At 39.7% G+C, this 21,198-nt stretch overlaps 1 protein-coding gene across 4 annotated transcripts in view; it reads right to left on the bottom strand.

Moving 5' to 3' along the window:
• Positions 1-21,198, bottom strand: part of frmpd4 (FERM and PDZ domain containing 4) — a 471,176-nt gene that overhangs the window by 220,475 nt on the left and 229,503 nt on the right. For 3 of the 4 annotated variants that reach the window (XM_052014783.1, XM_052014782.1, XM_052014781.1), the window contains one exon: positions 7,434-7,550. In XM_052014783.1, the coding sequence (XP_051870743.1) occupies positions 7,434-7,550 (117 nt within the window). Of the gene's footprint in view, positions 1-7,433; positions 7,551-21,198 lie in introns of those variants that run through there. The other variant, XM_052014787.1, reaches the window with a different exon arrangement.

Consider the following 21,198-nt stretch of genomic DNA (forward strand, 5'->3'; position numbering starts at 1 on the left):
AGCAACCTCATATGATCTGCTTTATTATGTCACTTCCCAAATCATTTAATCCCCTGAGGAAAAGTTTGCAAATTTCTCCTTAGCTCTTTGCCTACAACCTTAATACAAGAATACATACTTTGTAATTCAAACTTATAATAATTACTGAATTATTATCCAAAACATTGCAAAGAATCAGGAAACTGTTTTATCAATAGAAGCATTGCAGGAAACAACATCACCTCTGAAGTGACTCTGAGCTTGAGGGACAACATGAATTCTGAGTCTCCATGGGAGGGTAAACAATTTTAATCACACAGATGGAAGAAGTATTTTATACACTGACAGTACTCTCCCCAGGCTTTTCTTCTCTTCCAGCAGAAAGATTCACTCAAGTGGAAATGATTGTGTAATACAAATCATAGTGATCCATCCTCTGACATTTCTAATTGCTCACTTCACTGCTCCCATTATTTTATAAGAATTTTAAAGTTAAGTGACTGTAGTTGGACTTTGATTCTGCATCAACAGAAGAGAGAACAGAATGCATAGATGAAGACTTCACCATTTACACATTTATACTCAGAATGCAAGGCTAATTTTGAGAAGTGCCTTAAACATTTTAAAGTGTTCTATTTTGGTTTCATGCACAGAATGGCTACAGGGAATGTAGGAAAAGAAGCCTTAAGGGTGTTCCATGCCCAAGTTGTTCTACAAGTGATTTTCCAGTCTACTGCAATCTGTGGACTGGCCACTGCGCATGAAAAAATATTTAACTGACAGTGACATGATTCCCTGGCTTTTGCATGGGATATGATTTCTTGCTATTAAAGCCATTTTGACTTGGCATGGCAGATTCCATATGGAAAGGAGATCTTAAAGGAGAAGAGTCTTTGGACCTTTTAGGGTTGTTTTGCAACTGAAGATTTTAAAAATTGCTGATTCTTTCATTATATTACCTGTATAACATTGTACGATTGGAGTTTTTACTGCTGGGACAACTTCTGTTCACCCATTACATTAAGTTACTTTTTAAGGAGGCAGAATATACATTGTACTAATGCCCGAATTATTGAGAAGCTGATGGTTTATACCCAGTGTTCAAAAAACACGTGTTGTTAAATAGCAGGCAGGCACATGGATCAGAAGGCAGCTTGTTACAAAAAGCAAACGGGAGTGCAAACAGATATCTTTTTCCCCTAGATTGGCTCCAATTGAGTTGTTGCAAACACGAAGAACGTATACGGGGACCAGTTTCAGGATTTCTATTGGTAACCTGGAACATAGAATCAAATGGAATTGAATAAATGGAGGAAAAAAGCAGAATATTCTCAAAGAAAAGTTGATGGAAATTTTCAATGCCATGAGTTTTACCAGAGTGGAGGAATTAAAGGATTTAGAGATACAGATGTACTCATGTTAAAGGTGGGAATTAAGGCAAAAAAGTTTTTTTTAACATTCATTTTTGGGCTGTGGGCATCTATGATAATGCCACACTTATCACCCACATCTAATTGCCCTGAGGAGATACTCCCACAATTTAAATGAGTAGTGAGTTCCAGCAATTTAACCCACTGATGATGAAGGATCAGTGTACTTCCAAGTCATGATGGCTTGATATTTTAGGGAGGTTTCCATGCATCTGTAGCCCTTATCCCTTTTGGTGGTCGAGATAGCAAATTTGAGAGTGGCTGTCAGAGCACCTTAGACAAGTAACTGCAGTGCATTTTGTAGGTGGTATGCATTCTGGCCACTGTGCACCAGTGGTAGAAAGAATGAATGTTAATAGGATGCATACCAAATGGGGTACTGTGTTTCGGATGGTGAAAAACTTCTTGAGTGTTGCTGGTGTTGCAGTTATCCAGGTAAATGGAGAGTATTCATTTATGAGTGACTATTGTGCAACCATCAGCAAACATCCCCACTTCTGACTTTGTGATGGAAGAAAGGTCATTGATGAAGCAGCTGAAGATGGTTGGATAAAAATGCAATAGAATTCTAGTTATCACATATGGAAGGAACCTACATTGATACAGCATCTTTCACAATTTTAGCATGTTGTAAAGGATTTTATAGGCAATGTACTTCTGAAACGTAATCACTGCTGGAATGTAAGAAACTACTTTACTAATAGGGCATCAAATATAAATGTAAGGGAATAATGTTAAATTTCGATAAGGTACAGTTATTAAATTTCCGACAATTGTACTACGAATGAGAGAACGATGTGAGTTAGCATAAAGGCAGAAGGAATTTCGGTGCTCAAAAGTTTATTGAGTGTGAAAGATGGATTAATGGGGAGGCATACTCAAGTCTAGAGGTAACGATGGTATGGATAAGGATTTCGCTGTGATGGGGAAGGAGACAGGAGATATTGTGGAGGTGAGTGTTGGTTTTGCAGAGGACATGTGGTCAGAAGCTCAGTTCAGGGTCAAACAGTAAGTCCGGATTGTGAACAGTTGAGTTTAGCTTCATCCAATGTCGAGGCAGAAGTGTGGAGTCAGCAGGAAGGGAACAGAGTTTGCGGCCAGAACCAAGATCAATAGCTTTCATCATCTGAATATATAGCTGGAGCATATTTCTGCATTTCCAGTATTGGGCACCAGGCAAACAAAATGACAGTTCGGAGCCACAAAGGGGCTGAGGGAGATAGTGAAGAAGATGAGACGTGCGTAATCAGTGAATGTACTGATAATTAGTTTTTGGATGATGTTTTGAAAAGGCTGCATATAGATGAGAAAAAGGACAGATCAGAGGACTGGACCTTGGGAACTTCAGAAGGTAAGGAGTTAGAATGTTCAGAGAAACCACAGACTCAATAGACAGGAATTGGTCTCGATGCACTTGAGGAGATTGGACCGGACCACTGTGACAAAGGCTGCAGTCCAGGTGAGGCAGATGTAGAGTGGTAGTTTAGCACAGCTTCAGCTACATAGGATGACACTGCTGACTTTGAAAAAGTTGCTTCATTGCCATGACAAGGGATAAATTCTGAATGCTGGTGTTCAGAGCACTGGAGGAGATGGCATGGATTTCAGACATGACAGCATATTGTATGGATTTGGAAAGAAAGGGTCATGGGTTATGGGGTGACAGTGTGCAAAAAATTATGATTCACAAGTATAATTTCTGAGGAGCATGGTGATGACAGCAGATTTGCTTGGGTGGGGTAAACATTTGAGGAGAGGTAAACTTTAGCAGTATTACCTATCACATGGTTAGGAGGGGAAGTTGGGTGGTCAGCAGTTTGGCGAGAGTTAAGGTCAAGGGAGGAGACGGTGGTCTCAAAGACATGTTCAGGTCAAGACAATAAAGAGAGAAATACAGAGAGCAGGAATGTCAGGGTGATGGAAGAGAAAATGTATCCCTGCAGACAAGGGAAAAGACAGAGGTAGAGGGTTAGGGGAAGAGCTGACCTGAAGGTCTCAACAATAGTCAAGAAAGTAATCAAATTTAGGAGCTCCAGAAAGGTATTGTTATAGGTGAGAATGCAGGGTGGAGGGGGAGAGAGGTATAGAAAGATAGTATGTAGTGAAGTAGTAAGGGGATAGATTTATCTTTGAAGATGGTCCTAGAACACCAAAAAAAAATTGCAGTAATAGAATTGTATAGCTTAGAAATAGGCCATTTGGCCCAACTTGTCAAAACCAACTAGTCGTCACCCTTTTGTATTAATCCATCTCTCAGCACTTGGTCACTTGCCTTCTGTTTCTATGTGCTCAGATAGACACTTCTGAAATGTTGTCAGTGACCCAACTTCACCCATTCTTTCAGGTAGTGCATTCCAGGAATTTACCACTCTCCGGGTGAAGAAGGTGCCCCTCCAATCCCCTCTCTTCCCCCTTACCCTATATCCTCTACTTTTATCTGCCTCTGATATGGGGAAAAGCTTCATGCAGTCACCCTATCTAAAGCTTCCATAATTTTATGTTCCTGATTATGTCCTCTTGGCTGAGGACACTGGGACACCACATCGCTGTATGTAATCCAGCAAGATCCGGTGAGGAACAATTGTGCCAGTGCTTGAAAAGGAGGAATATAAGGGGTACGAGGCAAAAGCAGCAAAGCAAGATAAGAGAAGATAATGTTTGAAGCACAAGCCATAACATTAGGCACATACTGTCATAAAGGACCATTCTGGGCTGGCTGTCACTAGCAGTTCTGATTGGAACCACCAGCAATCAGACATTTAAACAAAGGTGAGTCTGGGACTTACACACCCACAGTGTTAAACAAGGTGATTCTGGGACTCACTGACAGACTTGGAAGAGGCTGAATTTATCAGTTTTCTCTGCCACTGAACTCCACAAGGAAACTTGAGATGGAGCCCATTCTCAATCAGATCCTCCAGCACTAATTAAAAGTTAATTACCAGCCACCATCGGCATCAGAAGCCTGCCGTTTCTAAAAGTAAGTGATGGCTGAAAGAGGTCATAAATTCTGCATTTCTGAAGTCTAAGGAAAGAACAAAGTTGGGGGAAGGTGGAGGAATAAGATGGGCTGATTGTGTTGGACACAAATCCTGCCCACATGCCTGCACTTACCTCTCATAGATGCAGAGCACCAACCTTGCCTGTCCTGTGCATCCAGGATTTCAAATGGTGTGACCTCAGTGGCAACAGTGTCTCGGCTGAGAGGCCCTGCCTCTGAAAGGTGGCAAAGCTAAATGGGGCTCAGCCAGCTGTAAAAACTGTCACTGGCTTTGACATTCAGAGACCTTTAAAAAACTATTAAAATAGAAGCAAATTCTTAAAAAAATACTCAACTCGGACTTTATTCCTTGGAACATGTGAGATTGAGTGCTGACCTAATAGAGGTGTATAAAATCATGAGGGGTATAGATAGGGTGAACAAACACAGCCTTTTTCCCAGGGAAGGGGAACTAAAAACTAGAGGGCATAGGTTTAAGGTGAAGGATTTAAAAGGGACCTGAGGGGGAACTTCCTCTCGCAGAGGGTGGTGCGTATATGGAACAAGCTGTCAGGGGAAGTGGTTGAGGCAGGTACAATAATAACATTCAAAAGACATTTTGATAAGTACATGTATAGGAGATGTTTAGAGGGAAATGGGCCAAATGCAGGCAAATGGGACCAGCTTGGTGAGCGCCATGGTCAGTATTGATGAGTTGGGCCGAAGGGCCTGTTCCCATGCTGTGTTACTCTATGACTTATGAGTCTAACTAAAACGCACACAAATAATGAAAAATAAAAAAGGAAAGCAAAATATTAAAACAAGGCCCCTTGTCTTGTGGTTCTTACATCAGGGCTGATTGGCTTGACCCCCTGCACCCAAGCGACACCCCATAAGGTAAAGTGGGGTGCAAGAGGCAAGGGGACTTCAGGTGGAGTCCCACCAATGCCCTGACAGACTGTGACAACTCACTGCTGCCCTAGGCATTTGAATTGTTTTTCAATGTGTCTGATAATCGGATTTAAATAAGTAAAAAGTAAAAATTAAAAGTTAACAAAATTACGAATAAATATACTCAATTAAAACACCAGAAAAATAAACATTTAATTAAAAATATTAAAATAAAGCCAAATAATCCAAAGGCTTTCCACAAATGGATGGGATCACCATCATACACCAGCAAGTCCTAGTGTTAAGCTAAGGGACAGGAAGTGCTATGTATCCAGCCCTGTCTCCAGCATATCAGTGCTCCATCACTGGACTCAGTGGTGCGTCCACCAGTGGCGCTGGAGGTCAGGGCTGCCAGCAACTGACCATCAGGTCAATTCAGACTTCCGTCTTTAGCCAAGTTTGAGTGGAAGTTAGAAATGAACTGAACTGTGTGCAGTGGACACTCAACAGCTCATCCTTCGAAACAGCTGTCTATCAGTAAGCTGAATTTTAATGGAATGAGACAGGAAATCATAACACTGTAGATAAAATTTAGAAAGGGAATCTAATTGACAAACTGAAGCTGAAGACATCAGATAATAAATTATTAAGTTTGCAATTAAAGTGAATTGCTCACTAATGTCTCTGAAAGTAAATTTCAGCTGCTGAAATCACTTTGTCACCTTTAGTTTATTTTACAGGCCAGAGATTCATCAAATCATTTCTGACACCTCCACTCCAGAACCACAAACTGTAGTTATTTGCTTTGTAAGTGTGAAGAGCAGTCTCCTATGGAACTGCACTTTGTGGACACCAGTTAATATTGGAGAGTAAAAGTAGGTTTGCCTGTTACTTGTGTGTAAACCCACACAGGTGTTTAAACAAGAAATCTTAAATAACCATTGTAATAACTAATTCTTCTATATTACAGAGAAGCTAGGATTTAAGAAGAAGAAAATATAGTTCCTTCTTGAAAGTGAAATGTCTGTTTTACACTGTAGATATTTCAAAAGACAGCACTCAACAAACAGACAGTCTGGGCTAAAATCAGACAAGTTATTTTTTACTCACAGGATATGGATATCACATCTGACATCACTTCTCCATGAAATTTTAACATCCCTCTTTGTTCCTGAATTGGCGAGACATTAAGAGTTATCTACATTGGTGGCTCTGGAGTCAAATATAGGCCAGATCTTCATTTCCAGAGTAAACGATAGGTTTATGGCAATCTGGTAGTTTCATGGTCATCATTACCAATATCAACTTTTAACTGCAGATTTATTCAATTATCTGAATTGAACTTTCCCCAGTTGCCAGGGTTGGGGTGGCAATTAGTGTCTTAGTGGCTCAGACCTTTGGATACTTGCCCAGTAGCTTAATCCCTTTGCTGGCATACCCTGAGGCTGGTGTGATGTTGCAATGGTGTTAAGTTTAAAATTCATATATTACTGTGGTTGGATATTGGTTTTCTTCAATGAACAACTGTCCCTAACAAAATTCAAAGAAGTTACTTATTTCACTGCTGTAGTACTAATTCAAGTAAATTGACAACAAGAATAGTAACGCTCAACAAGCTCAATACCCTTAATGATCCACCACCCTAACAATTCCTTCCCTCCCCACCGCCACTGCCGTGTGGCTCAAATTAGCATCTACTACCTCTACCACCAAGGAGGCCGGGAGCAGAAGGCACATGGGAACACCGCCACCTACATGCTCCTGTTCAAGCTGCATACCATCCTGACTTGGAAACATGTCACTGATCTTTCACCATCACTGGATCTAAATCCTGGAACTCCCAACAAAGCAGCACTCAGGGAGTGCCTTGACCAGAAGGACTGCAACAGTTCCAGGCAGCGGTTCACCACCAATTTCTCAAGGGCAGTTAGGGATGGGCTTTGCCAGTGGCACCTAGACTCTGAAAAATGAACACTTCTTTTAAAAAATAACAAACAAAAGCCAGAGAATTTTTTTTTGCTGTTGATGATGAGCTCTAGGTCATGGAATAGTGAGGTCAAAATTGCCAATATTTTGTAGATCAAGTGTAATTGCAGTTATCTTTGTAAACCAGGAAACAATGGACTCAACCAAACAACAGGCTTTAAACATACTTGATGTAGTAATCTCTGCCATCCTTATTAGTCGCCATCTCCCATCCATAGGGAAGCCCCTGAGAACAGTTCCAGTTGGGCGGAGAAGGTAACCAGCCTGAAGACTTGCTTCTGTGGCTAGAAATTAAAAAAAAATTAAGTTAAAAGTTTAAATATCAATTTTCTTCACTGCTAATTTCACTCATCAGTGGCCATGAAAAAGGCTAATGATGGGTGAACGATAATGATCATCATAAGCTATAACATACTAACATCATTTAGTGGTAAAGTAATTTACCTTGTCATTTTTGGAGACTATCATCAGTAAATAAGGTCACCAAACTTTCCAGTGAACCATAAAATGGATGCTTATACAAAAAGTCCACAATTTACAAGTCTATCCAAATGCAGAATACCATAATGACAGAATTAATTGCAACATTTCTCACTATTACATGAGATTACATTTCAAAAGCACTTTATTGGTTGTTAATTGCTTTGGGATGGCCTCAAGTTATAAGGACAGTGTGTAAATGCAAAACATTTCTTTCCTTTAAGTAAACTTATCAGAACATATTTCATGATGTTTAACTACTTTGGTTATTTTTAATAAACAAAGACAGTTATAGAACAAAAAAAATTCACCATCTTTTCTAAAACAAATTCATCTTCTTATCATGTGATTTCCTATTAGTACGGCCAGAGTGGCTACATTAACTTTTTTATTATAATGTTACTTAATAAGAATAATTTCACATCTCTCAAACATAATGGAGTTCAACGCATTAGTCTAATAGGATTAAAATGTTTCAGTGGAATTATATGCACAGTTAAGAATGATTAATATGCTTGCTTTCAACTTTACAAACCATTACAAGTCATAAATTGAGCACAGCTTTATTATCCCTTTATGTTATTCCACAGAACTTGATCAGTGGTTGCAGTAACTATCAAATTGCCAGTTTCAACCATTTTATAAAGGTCTGCTTTGTTTTTGTTTTTTTTTGTTTAATTCTTACACAGCCACCATAACAGATCGAATGAATCTTTGTTCATTGTTGGTGTCAGCTATGGGTTTGTGCTGAGGCTGGTTTTAAAAGTTGCTCATCATCAGCAGCTGCCTCTAATATTCTTATTCTATGTTGTCATGATTGTATAGGATGACTATATCGTATGAAATCATTAATGGTATACACTGCAGTTTTAAATGCATGCTCTGCACAAATAATAATATGCTCAAGAAGGCAACATCTATCATCAAAGATCCCCACCACCTGGACCATGCCATCTTCTCACAGCTACAATTGGGCAGGAGGTACAGAAGCCCGAAGTCGCACACCACCAGGTTCAAGCTACTTCCCTTCAACCATTCGGTTCTGGAACCAACCTGCACAACCCTAGCCTTTACCTCAGTATAGCAACACTATGACCACTTTGATCACTTTGCACTATAATGGACTTTGTTTTTTATTGTTCCAAATGTGTTCTTTCTTGTATAACTTTGTATAACATGTTGTTCTTGTGAATGCTGTGTCTCTGATGCTATGTGCCTGTGATGCTGCTGCAAGTAAGTTTTATATTGCACCTGTGCATACATGTACTTGTGCTTATGGCAATAAACTTGACTTTGAACATAATCTAACGACAAGGCATGATGGGATACATGACAACGGTAAGAAGTTCAATATTTCAGATCTGGCTGTTTAAAATGCGGTAGAAAGCATAAGAACATTCATCGAGTTAGAACCTTGAGAATTGATAGATAAGAGTGAAGGAAGTCCAGCTGAAAGGGAACCATAAATCACAAGATGTCTTCAGTGAGAGAGTCTTACTGAAGAGAACAAAGAGCTCCTGTTCTGGCCAATGCTCAGGGTGTTGGGAACGTCATGGAAAGCCAGTGGGATGGGCTAAGATGGTCACCTGTCAACGAGCAATACTCATGCATGCACATATCAATATTAACTATGTTTAAGAGGCAATTAGACAGACACTTAAAGAGGCAAGGCATAGGAAGATATGGTCCTAATGTGGGCAAATGGGATTAGTGTAAATGGGCAAAAAGACTGGCATGGACATGGTGGTTCGTAGGACCCATTTCTGTGCTGTGTAACCCTACAACTCTGACTGTATAACTATCATTGTCTCTGCCTCGATTATGCATTTAAATCATTGTATCACAACTACCCAGGAGACGCTCATCAGAGGTCCTCCCTTGCATGCTTGTATCTAGCCAATAAAGACCTGTTATATTTGTACCTCTGGACTCGAGGTGGAATCTGCTCCACAGCACAAGTTTGTAAGAAATCAAAACAAGAAAATTGCTGGAAACCCAGCAAGTCAGGCAGCATCTGCAGAAAGAGAAACAGAGTTAACATTTCAGGTCAACAACCCTTTGTCCAAACCGGGAAAGAGAGAAAAAAATTAGTTGCATGTTGAGGAGAAAGTTGGGGGAGGGATGGATTGGACAAGTGACAGAAAATGGTTGGGAGACTTTTCCCAGGGTTGCAGTTGGTGAGCTGGCTTGGAACTGAATGACACAGCAAGGAATCAGGTACAGTGAGATGCCTTCTTATCTGGTAGACTCTTAAAATTGGCCATTTTACCAAAGCACTGGGTCAGAACTAAATATTTACAAAACCATATTCTAAGATGATCCTTAAATTATGCTAAAATTCAGAGGTAGGAAAAAAGATGACAGTCTTCAATAAATTGTATACTTTTCTAGTTAATATTTTGAACTCCATTTTCTTTAAAAAGTACATCAGATCTTTGGGCCAAATCTTGCTGGCCCAGTCCCATTACCCCTATATTTTGCTTGTTTGGATACGGAAGGCCAATGTCACTGGTCCTTTGCATCCCGAAGCGCTGTCATGTGATCTCAATGGTGCCATGGTTTTTAGCCAGCGCAGTGCAGTGCACAGCCTTTGACAGCTGGCAAAGTTGTGTCAGGGTTTCACCAACTGCATGAGCTGCAATTGGTTTAAATAGATTTTAAAATGTCTCTCACATTCAAAGACCTATAAAATTAAAAACAAAATAGAAAAATAACTAAATACACATAAAACGTAAGTAATTAAAACATAAAAGTAAGACAAAATAATGTTACGGAGTAACTTCATTGCTTCCTAAACCTTTGTCCTCTGATTCCCATTGAAGTCAATAGTCTCATATCCTGTGTCTCATCTGACCTGGTGCAGGATCCAAGAGGCAAAGTGCTGGGGGATCCCAGCATGAGTGAGCCTGCTGCTGGGCTCCATGTGCAGTATATCGAGGGACAGAACAAACAGATTCAGTCTTCTGCAGCATCAGTCAGAACTGGGGTGTCACATTTGAACGTGCATGTCAGAAGTCTATGACTTACTTTAGTTTCAATACCTGAAAGCCAAGCTTAAACGAGCAATGTGACCTGGTCCTGTGAATTCTTATGTAGCTAACCAATAGGTAGTCCCTTTTAAATTCTCATTGAGTGTAACATATTTGATCTGGATTCCAGTTCACACTTTGCCAGACATTTTTTTGGCAAGAATTTCCTAAGCTGTTAAACTCTCTCTTGAACTGAAATTTGTGTCATTGTTCTTCACTACTTTAGCTAGTAAAGCCCATATCTAACAACTAATTTCAGTGACAATTATTGCTTTCTGAAGAATATGTAGGATGGCACCACCTTCTTTCTGTTTGGCAACATGAACATGCGAGCAACAATATGTAGCTGAGTATTTTGACCCTGTGCTGGCTTTAGTTTTGATCATGGCCAACTTGCACATTAACCCTGTTTGTTAGCCTTAGTTTCAATTTGCTCCTGTGTTCTATTCATATAAGGTCAGAATGAGGTTAACTGATGACATTTTCAATGGGATTGCCAGGATCTACAAATGTTCAGAATAGACAAAACTTAACTGTGGTAGAGGAGAAAACAAAGTGGACTGTTAAAAAAGAAATATATGACACCAAGTTCTGAAGTTTAAAGCTTTGTACAAACACCACCAATACCAGATAACCAGTTCCTCTAAAACCTGCAGCACCTGACTTTTTGGCTTAATACGACCTCCAAGTTCAGCAGAGTGGCTCCTATTTCTCAGACGTACTGAACCTCCAATTCAATGAACACAAGGTAATCATGTTTACAGTCAAAAATATAGAGCCCTTTCTTTCCCAACTGAAAAGTAATGTGTGCAAGGCTCATACTTATTGAACTTTCCCTAAAATGTACCCATGTTCTTCTTCAACCTGACTTGGAAATATATTGCCCGTCCTTCATCGTTGCTGGATCTAGAGGCAGTGTGGGACTACCTTCATCAGAAGGACAGCAACTGGTCAAGGCAGCTCACCATGATTGGTGAGCTCAAGGGCTCAAGGCAGCTCAAGGGCAACTGGTGATGAATAAATAAAGGAAAGCTGTTTACATCAGTCACTCAATGCGATGGCAAATTCTGCATTCTCACCACTCCAAGAAGACTCTCCTGAACTCCTCATTTGATTTATACTTGCGACCCCCATCTTTGGATGCTGTTACCATCCCACATGGAAGCATCACGATCCAGAACCTTGCCTTCATTAAACTGCAAAATATCAGCGTCAATGGCCAACTCTCTCCCTGTTTGGCCTAATGCCTTGCTTCCTGTCAATCAATATACCATAAATCAATATGAAGCCTCTCTTCCATTGACTCTGTCTAACACTTCGGCTAACATTATCAAGGACCTCTCCTTCCCTGGTCATTCTCTCTTCTCCCCTCTGCCATCAGGCAGAAGATACAAAAGCCTAAGAGCACGTACCACCAGGCTCAAGCTCAGCTTCTATCCCACTTATATCAGATTCTTGAATGGACATCTCATCCACTAAAAGGTGAACTCTTGATCTCCCAATGTACTTCGTTGTGGCCCTTGCACTTTATCTGTCTACCTTCATAGCACTTTCTCTGTAACTGCAATACTTTATTCTGTATTCTGTTTTCTTTTTAACTACCTCAGTAATAATTATGTATGGCATGATCTGTCTGGATGGCATGCAAAAAAAGCTTTTCACTGTTTCTTGGTACATGTGACAATAATAAACCTATATCAATACCAATGTAATGCATAGAACAATCAAGTATGCTTGATTTCCCAGTTGTTGATTCTGAAGAAATATATTATCAAAATCATTAAGCGGTCCCATCACAAATGAAAGGAACAAAAGAAATTCCTCACTGTGGGATTGCTGCCTTGTATCATGTTAGTGCCGTTTAGTTCCTGATCTGTCTTGCTTTCACAAACCAGTTGTTATTGGCTTTCCCTCTTTCCAACTCATATGTGACACTAAGTGACAGGAGGCACTATGCACATCAATGGTCTTGGATTAACAAGAGGGTATAATACACCTCACATATGGAACTTGTTATTTTAAAAATCAGAAGATATTTCACAAACATTACTGCTGAGATTTCTTATGAATGACAGTGAACAATAATGTAAGCCTGAATAAATCTCAAACAGACTAAACATACATCTCAAGGGGAGTGGTTTTATGCAGAATCTGCTTTTATCTCTTCAACATGAGCTTAAAGCCAACCCAGAGATGAAGTAAATGTCTCTTGTGCCTAATGAATTGAAGAGCTATATACTTAACCCAGTTCCTATTAAATATGCTACCAGATATTGGTGATCAACAATTCCTATAATCCAGCATGAATCTATTACATAAATCCAAGAATTACTTTGGTTTTAGCAGTGGACTTTAATGCTTTCATATTACATTACTCTGTCTGCTTTGTTAATGGCGTCATCAAACTACATTTTTAAATGAGTTAAAACATTCATGAAGATAGGAGACAAAAGATAACCATATTTGTGCACTGATCCAGTCATCTGTATCTTCTAAATTAGAGGAATGGGTGATAAGGGAATGAGTTTATAGTGGCCCTTTTCCAAAGAACGAATGTTATTATTGAAGCAGAAGAGTTTCCAGGCCAATCAGTACCAGACTTGGGACCATTTGGTTTTGAAAAGAATGAGGGAAATACCTTCCTACCACAAGACCAACACTGCTTCATTTTCTCTGAGCTTAACATTGTCACACTTGATGCCTTGATGGAAATTTCAAACACTGCTGAAGCCATCATTTTCTTTTGTCAAAAACTGTTACAACCTTTTCATTTGTCCCTGACTGATTACTCCAGTCTCTAGATTGCTTGCATTCTCACGGTTATGTTTGACTCCAGGTTGACTATTTGCCTAGTGATTACTGCCCGCTCCCATCTAACACCACAACAGTTAGCCCCAAACCCTATCTTATTCCAACTGTTCTTGGAACTTTTATTCATGGCTACATAGGCTATTGTGAGTATATAATCTTTCCCAAAACTCCAGTGCATATATTCCCCGTCCTGTTCTTGAGCTTATTCTGCAGCCTAAACAGCTAACAGCATAGATCAAACTGAAAATCTTCAACTTCATCTACAGATCCTTTCATGCCCAACCGATGTGAATGCACTTTAGCCTTCCTTCCTCATAGTGTTCAGGATCTGGTCTCTTGGACATCACATTCAGCCACTTCAGCTCCAACCTGCAGAATTCTCTCTCCAAACCTGTGCATACATCCCCCAACCCTGAAAAAACCTTTCTTATAACACATCTTTCTTAACTAAAGTTTCTATCAGGCCTCCAGCAAAGGCCTATCAGTTGTTTATTTCCTCTTCTGAAATGCACTGGGATACACAAGTATTGTTATCCTGAAGTACAGGTTGAAGCAAAGAGACGAGTACTTTCACAGTTTATTCATTCTATTGAGGACTCAAATTTTATAAGCAAATAATTTGTGCCGAAAACAGACAAGTAATTCTCAGATCACAATGAAAAGTGACTGAGACAAATCTATTTCCCCTGTAGGATCACAGCTTTTACATGATATAATAATAACCGGATTTTAATGTCAAGGCACCTGAAGCTCGCATAAAACATTCACAGGATTGAAGGTGGAAATAAAACCAAGATCATAAATAGCTTATGGTTATTATGCACTAACATTAAGCACAGATGAATGGGACAACAGGAAGCAACACAGTTTACAATTGTTGCTTCATTTCTTATAGAATTAAAAACACAATAACCAAACATTCCTTTCTTCCAGTTTTGGCCTCTCTCCACTAATGGATTAATTGATGCAGGGATACAAATTATAACTTGCAGATATGTCTTTGTTGTAGAAAAATTATATCTGCGTGTTGACAACCTCACAAGTGCTGGCAGGTTTGGGATTCCTGCATGAATGTTCAAGTCACAAACCCTCTGCCTGTTCTTGGCCAGTAATCTTCTGACACTGGACTCTGCGTGGAATCCAGGAGTGGAGTGGAAACGTGCTGCAATTCCCCAGCAATTACACTGGGGAATCTGCCTGTTGTATCTTCACCAGACACACCAAATGCATCCATTTTAATAGAGTGGAACATCTGTGAGACAGTGGGTAAGTGCAAAGCAATTTAGTTTTTGAATTAATTGAGTTTGCTTAAATGTTTTTGATTTCTCAAAAGCACTTCTAAGTTTTTTTTATTGCTCAATTGATTTTTAATAGGTTTTAATGTTTCTAATTGTCAGGCACATTCAGAAGCATTCCATGATATCTTTGACAGCTGGCAAAGCCTGAGGCATGGCTAAGTCAGCTGTCATAGTATCTCCGAATGTGCACAGAAACACAGAAAATTAATAATTACCCCCCCTGCAGTTTTCCAGAACACAAAAATTCAAATTTAGAATTCCAGTTTTATTTTAAACACTGCTTTTCGTGCAGTGCAACCAATTCAATCTCAGTTTGCATCTCACCTCCTTAGTTAAGTCTTGTTCATTTTATACTGAGCCTGATTTTAACTTGATTGACCAACAAAAATGAGTGACCTTCCTGACCAATGTCATGTCTACTGCCTGCCCCACTAACAGTGAGTCACCCAGGCATGTCACATGAGTGCAAGTGGAGTGATGCATCTTGGGGTGAGAGGTCAGAGCTGGGAGAGGAGAGAGGAAACTCCTACTAGTCTAAGTCCTACAATTTCAAGTTAACTTCATTGTCCCTCTTTGCCACATCCACTTGTGCAGACGTACGACCACGATTTGCATTTTAAATGGGGTTTACAACTGCTTCAGCTACTAAGAATAAGCGTGTTTTAAATTGTCAACTGCTGGATTGGAGATGCTATTGAACCATATGCACTACATCACCACCTTAACAGTAGTATTGCCCATTCCCACCAGTGAGACAAGTTGAAGTCTATCCCACTGTAAAATCTTTCATTTACCAGTGCCAAATTGCATAAATTATCTGCTAAGTGACTTGTTTCTAATCTGCCCAGATCCAACAGCTCACAAGATACTCATTTCAATGGGACATGGGGTTGTGTCTTTGACTCAAACTCTTGTAAGAAGTATGGGCTATTGTGGAATGCTCAACACAAAATAAACACAGATACAGTACCTGAAGCATACTGAGAATGCTTTTAACAAGCAATCTGGAAAATATCCTAAGGGATAACAAATAATAAATACTGAAACACAATGCCCAAACTGTATTCACTGTTACTGCTTGTAACAGCCTACCAGGGCTTTTAGCTACTCAGTGAAAAGTAAATTAGTAACATTAATCTCACACGTCAAATTATATCCATTTGGAGCACCATTTCAATGAAACAAAATGCCAAGAATATATGAGCATCCAAAGACTCGTTTTCTTTTTTAAACATAATTAGCTTCTAGGTAATTATGTTTACAGTGGAGTGACTGTCACCATGTTGTGATTATTATTTCATATGGTATGCATTAAAAAAGGAACCATTCTCATTTTTTTCCTTTCATCCCTTGTTGGGTACACTGCTAAGGTCAGCAGTATCCAAGGAACTAGTCTCTGAGCTTGATGGGAATTGACCAGCAAGATTAATGTATATAAGCCTGAAAGTGCTATGATCAAATATCACCATTCTAATTTTCCCTTGGAAATTCCAATTTAGGTATCAGGAGAATCTAGCTAATTTTCCTTGATCAAAGCCTAATAGATATTTTTTAAATCACAATTGTTATGAAGGCAAAAGTGAACCAACTTAGCTCAGAAATGGGAAAAAAATGAAATTTTCCTGATCATTTTGACTTAGTGCATATGGAATATAGTGTGGCTTTGATGGGCCAGGAAAATAACTGGAGCTGTTCCTCTTCCTTCAATACACTGTACCAAAAGGACAGACATGAATAGAATTGCTGCCACATTTTCTCAAGGAGAGTTGATGAGCTACGAGGAAAAAAATAACATAGATTTCAAGAAAACGACTGACACAGTGAGTCAATGCTACTCATTTTATTCAGCAAGGCAGAAGATAAAGGAAAATAAATGCAAGTATAAGCTAACCAATGAAAGTCACTACTTTTTCATTATCCTATCTGACAAATATAATGTGACTGTCAATAACACCAATTATTCAGCTTAAATTGGCTACCATTGCAAGAAAAGTGTGTTTAATCCAATAAATGTTGCAGCCAGCAATTCTGTAACTGTACCTTTCAGCATTTTAGAACTGATGAAGGCAAAGCAATTGAACATCAGCAAATCTAAAAAAAAATTAATAGAACTTGTTGGAATAACGCAAAATAAAGTCAGATACTTGAGTGTTGATTTAAAACCCATTTCTCAATCTTCCCAGATATTTTTTGAGCGGATATGGTGTAATCCTACATAAAGGCATTTCTAGTATCTTTTGCTTTGCCCTACAAGTTGAAGATTAAATAAGTTTCAAGCTCAGTGTTATCTGAATTGGGGTCAGGTCAGTCTAATTTGATGAATAGCCAAGATATTTTGAGTTCGAGTTGGCCTATTCTTTAAACTTGATGGAGCTGGTTTGTGCTATTCTCCCTATGGCATTAGAGTAAGATCTGAATGTGAAGCTCGAGGTGAGAGTAACAAGGGGTAATTTGAAAAAGTTTATATATGCAAAGGCAATCTCATGGGAAAGGAAAGGATCTGCATTCATGGTAACTGGACAAGAGGAGGGAGTACAGAGGAGGAAATCTTCAGAGGAGAAACTGAGCAGAGACCACATCTCTCTGATCTCAGTCTTGATGGCGAACGCCTCATCTGAGACAATGCCCTTAAGCTCTACATTCTCCCGTCATTCAACATCTATGTTCTCAATCCCGTTTCTTTGCAAGTAAATCATAAACCAATCAATCTTACAGCATTTTAATCACAAAATGAATGGTCAAGCAATAGAAGCAGAGGTGATTGATGCCCCTTTACATTTCCTGCATGTGTTTATTTGATTAACATATCACATGCTGATATAGCAGCCCATCTATGAATTATGAATTGAGATAGGGCGAATGCACACAGACTTGTTCCCAGAGAAGGGGACTGAAAAACTAGAGGGCATAGGTTTAAGGTGAGAGGGGAAAGATTCAAAAGGGACCCGAGGGGCAACTTTTTTCATGTAGAGGGTGGTGCGTATATGGAACGAGCTGCCAGAGGAAGTGGTTGATGAGGGTACTGTAACAACATTTAAAAGGCACTTGGACAGATACATGGATAGGAAAGGTTTAGAGGGATATGGGCCAAAAGCAGGCAAATGGGACTAGCTTAGATGGGTATCTTGGTTGGCATGGACGAGTTGGGCTGAAGGGCCTGCTTCCGTGCTCTATTACTCTATGACTCTATGACTGAACATGCCACATTGAAAAGCAGAATGAAGTTTGCCACACATCTCACCTTTCACTCTTCACTTAGGCTGCACGTAACCATATTATAAACTTTTACCAAGAATTAAAAGAAAGAGTATAGAAACTCAGTAGCATCATTCTGACCTTCCCAATCTCAGGAATGAACATTAGCGTTGGAGATGAATATTCCAGAGTTGAAAGCATCACAGGCGCTCATTGAAGCTTTTAAGACTCCCTATTGCATATTAGAATAGTTATCAGGAAATGACAATAAACAGCAAATAAAAATGTGAAGGAACCTTATGCAATCAAACTTTAAGGATATCTGTAACAGGTTCTAAAATGTTATCTTCAGTCAGGATTAACTTATATCAAAATTTCCTCACCGAGGGTGAGAGTATCGTTATATATTCACCATTCAGAGGGAGCAAGGACTGTATCTGCCACGCAACAAGATTAGCTGACCACAGGTTAACAGCTCAGAATCCTTTCATGGTAAATTAAGAAGCTAAATTGAATAAATCTGGAATTTGTGGACTAATCGCAGAAAAATTGACCATTGAAGCAGACAAATTTTAATAAGAATACAACTCTTCACAAATATCCTTCATGAAAGGGACCTTTCCATCCCTATCCAGTGTAGCTTACATGTTACTCTTGTTAGCTTTATGTAATTGATTCTTAAATGTCCACCTTAGTGGTTCAGCAAACCATTCAGTTATAAAAAAAATTTGGTTGTTCGAGAAAGTCTTCAAACAACAACCTAGGATAAGCAATTAACATGGACTTGCCAGTACTCTCTATATCCAGACAGCAAATAAACATTATTATTTTGCTTGTAATTTTATGGAAAAACAGAAGAAATAGGAGCAAGAGCCAGGACATCTGGCCCTTCGAGCCTGCTCTGCGATTTGTCAAGATCGTGGCTGATTTTCTACCTCAGCATCTTTTTCCAGCACTACCCCTGTATCACTTGATTCCCTTAATGCCCAGAAAAGTATCATTCTCCATGAACTCAATAACCGAGTCTCCATGGCCCTCTGGGGTACCCACCCCCGAGTGAAGAAATTTTTCCTCATCTCAGTCCAAGCAACCTACACCTTGTTCTCAAACAATGCCTCTTGGTCCTTTCGTAATAAAGGTTTACACACCATTTGCCTTCCCAAGGACTTGCTGAACCTGCACATTGGCCTTAAGCGACTCGTGCTCAAGCACACAAAGGTCCCTTTGAACATTATCATTACCTAATCTCTCACCATGGAACTAATAATCTGATTTTCTGTTATGCGCACCAAAGTACACATAATACTCCATCTTTCATATTCTCACCCACTCACTCAGCTGGACCACGTCCCACTGAAGCCTCTTTATAACCTCCTCTGTACTCAGAATCCCACCTGTTTCGCAGCATCAGCAAATCTGGAAATATGACATTTCTTGCCCTCAGCTAATCATTGATACGGATCATGAATTGCTGGACCTTATGGTATCCCACTCGTCACAGCCTGCCAAAATGAGAACAATAATTTATTCCCGCTCTTTGTTTTCTGTTCAACATCCAATTCTCAGGCAATGACACCACATTACCCCCAATCAGCGGTTAGCGTAACGCTATTACAGCGCCAACGACCCAGGTTCAATTCCCGCCGCTGTCTGTAAGGAGTTTGTACGTTCTTCCCATGACTGCATGGGTTCCCTCCGGGTGCTCCGGTTTCCTCTCACGTTCCAAAGATGTACGGGTTAGGAAGTTGTGGGCATGCTACGTTGGCGTCGGAAGCGTGGAGACACTTGCGGGCTGCCCCCAGAACATTCTACACAAAGATGCATTTCACTGTGTGTTTCAATGTACATGTGACTGATAAAGATCTTATCTTGATCCACCTCCTGTGCAGGACCTTATTTATAAGCTTCCAGAAAACCAAATACACCACATCCATTGGTTTCCCCTGTTTTATTCCACTAGTCACACCCTCAAAGAACTCCAATAGTTTACTGAAACATGATTTTTCCTTCATAAATCCATGTTGACTCTACTTAATCCCATTATTGTTCTGTTACTTACATCCTTCATTGATAACTGAAATAAAGAATAGTAAACACTTGGAACTTTATGTGTAGTTTTAGTCTCCTTATCTAAGAAAGAATATACTTGCCATAGAGGGAAACATTCTTTCAAGGGAGAGATCAAATAGAGTAAACAAACAAACACAGGAAATAATTTAACAGAATCTTATAAGAATAAAAACAAAAAAGAGCATCCCCTACTTTATGGCACGATTAGCATTACTAGCATCAGTTTTATGTCTAATTTTGGAAATTGTTGCTATGCCAGAACCCCATCGCACAGCATAGTCTTGATTTAGTCCTGTCTGACTCTTTATTTTAAGGCCCTCTTCCCCAAAGAAGGAGTTTGCAAGCTGGTGTTTCAGAGGGTTAGGGTGAAAAGTGTTGGCAGTCGATAGGATCCCGTTGCCTCTTGGTTTCCTCCTGCACCAAGGCATTTTGAATGAAACAGGAGGAATGGAGGTAAACATGTGCTGAGAAGTACTGCAAAATAGAAATCTGAGCCCCAGGAGAATGGATGAGGGATAATTTCCATAACTGAATGACAAAGCCTTGAGCTATCAGGAGAGGTTGGGCAAACTTGTTTTTTTCTCTCTGGAGTGTCGGAGGCGGAAGGGAGACCTGATAGAAGTTTATAAAATTGTGAAAGGCATAGATAGGGTAGACAGACAGAATCTTTTTCCCAGGGTAGAAATGTCAAGTACTAAGAGGGGAAAGTCAAAAAAGATGTGTGGGGCAAGTTTTTTTTTACACAGAGTGGTGGGTGCCTGTAATGGGCTGCCAGGGGTAGTGGTGGAAGCAGATACAATACTGGCATTTAAAAGGCTGTGAGGTAGATACATGAATATGCAGGGAATGGAGGGATATGGATCATATACAGGCAGAAGAGATTTAGTTTAATTCAGTAACGTGTTCAGCGCAGATATCGTGGGCCATAGAGCCTGTTCCCGTGTTCTACTGTTCTATGTTCTGTGTTCATGTGTATAGGACTGGCATGAGTGAAGAGTTGTCTGAAGTCCCTAAACCTTTCTGGAATCAGGCAAGGGCAATTTAGTTGG

The sequence above is a fragment of the Pristis pectinata genome, chromosome 4 (genome assembly GCF_009764475.1).
Source record: "Pristis pectinata isolate sPriPec2 chromosome 4, sPriPec2.1.pri, whole genome shotgun sequence".
In the NCBI taxonomy this organism is placed as follows: Eukaryota; Metazoa; Chordata; class Chondrichthyes; order Rhinopristiformes; family Pristidae; genus Pristis; species Pristis pectinata.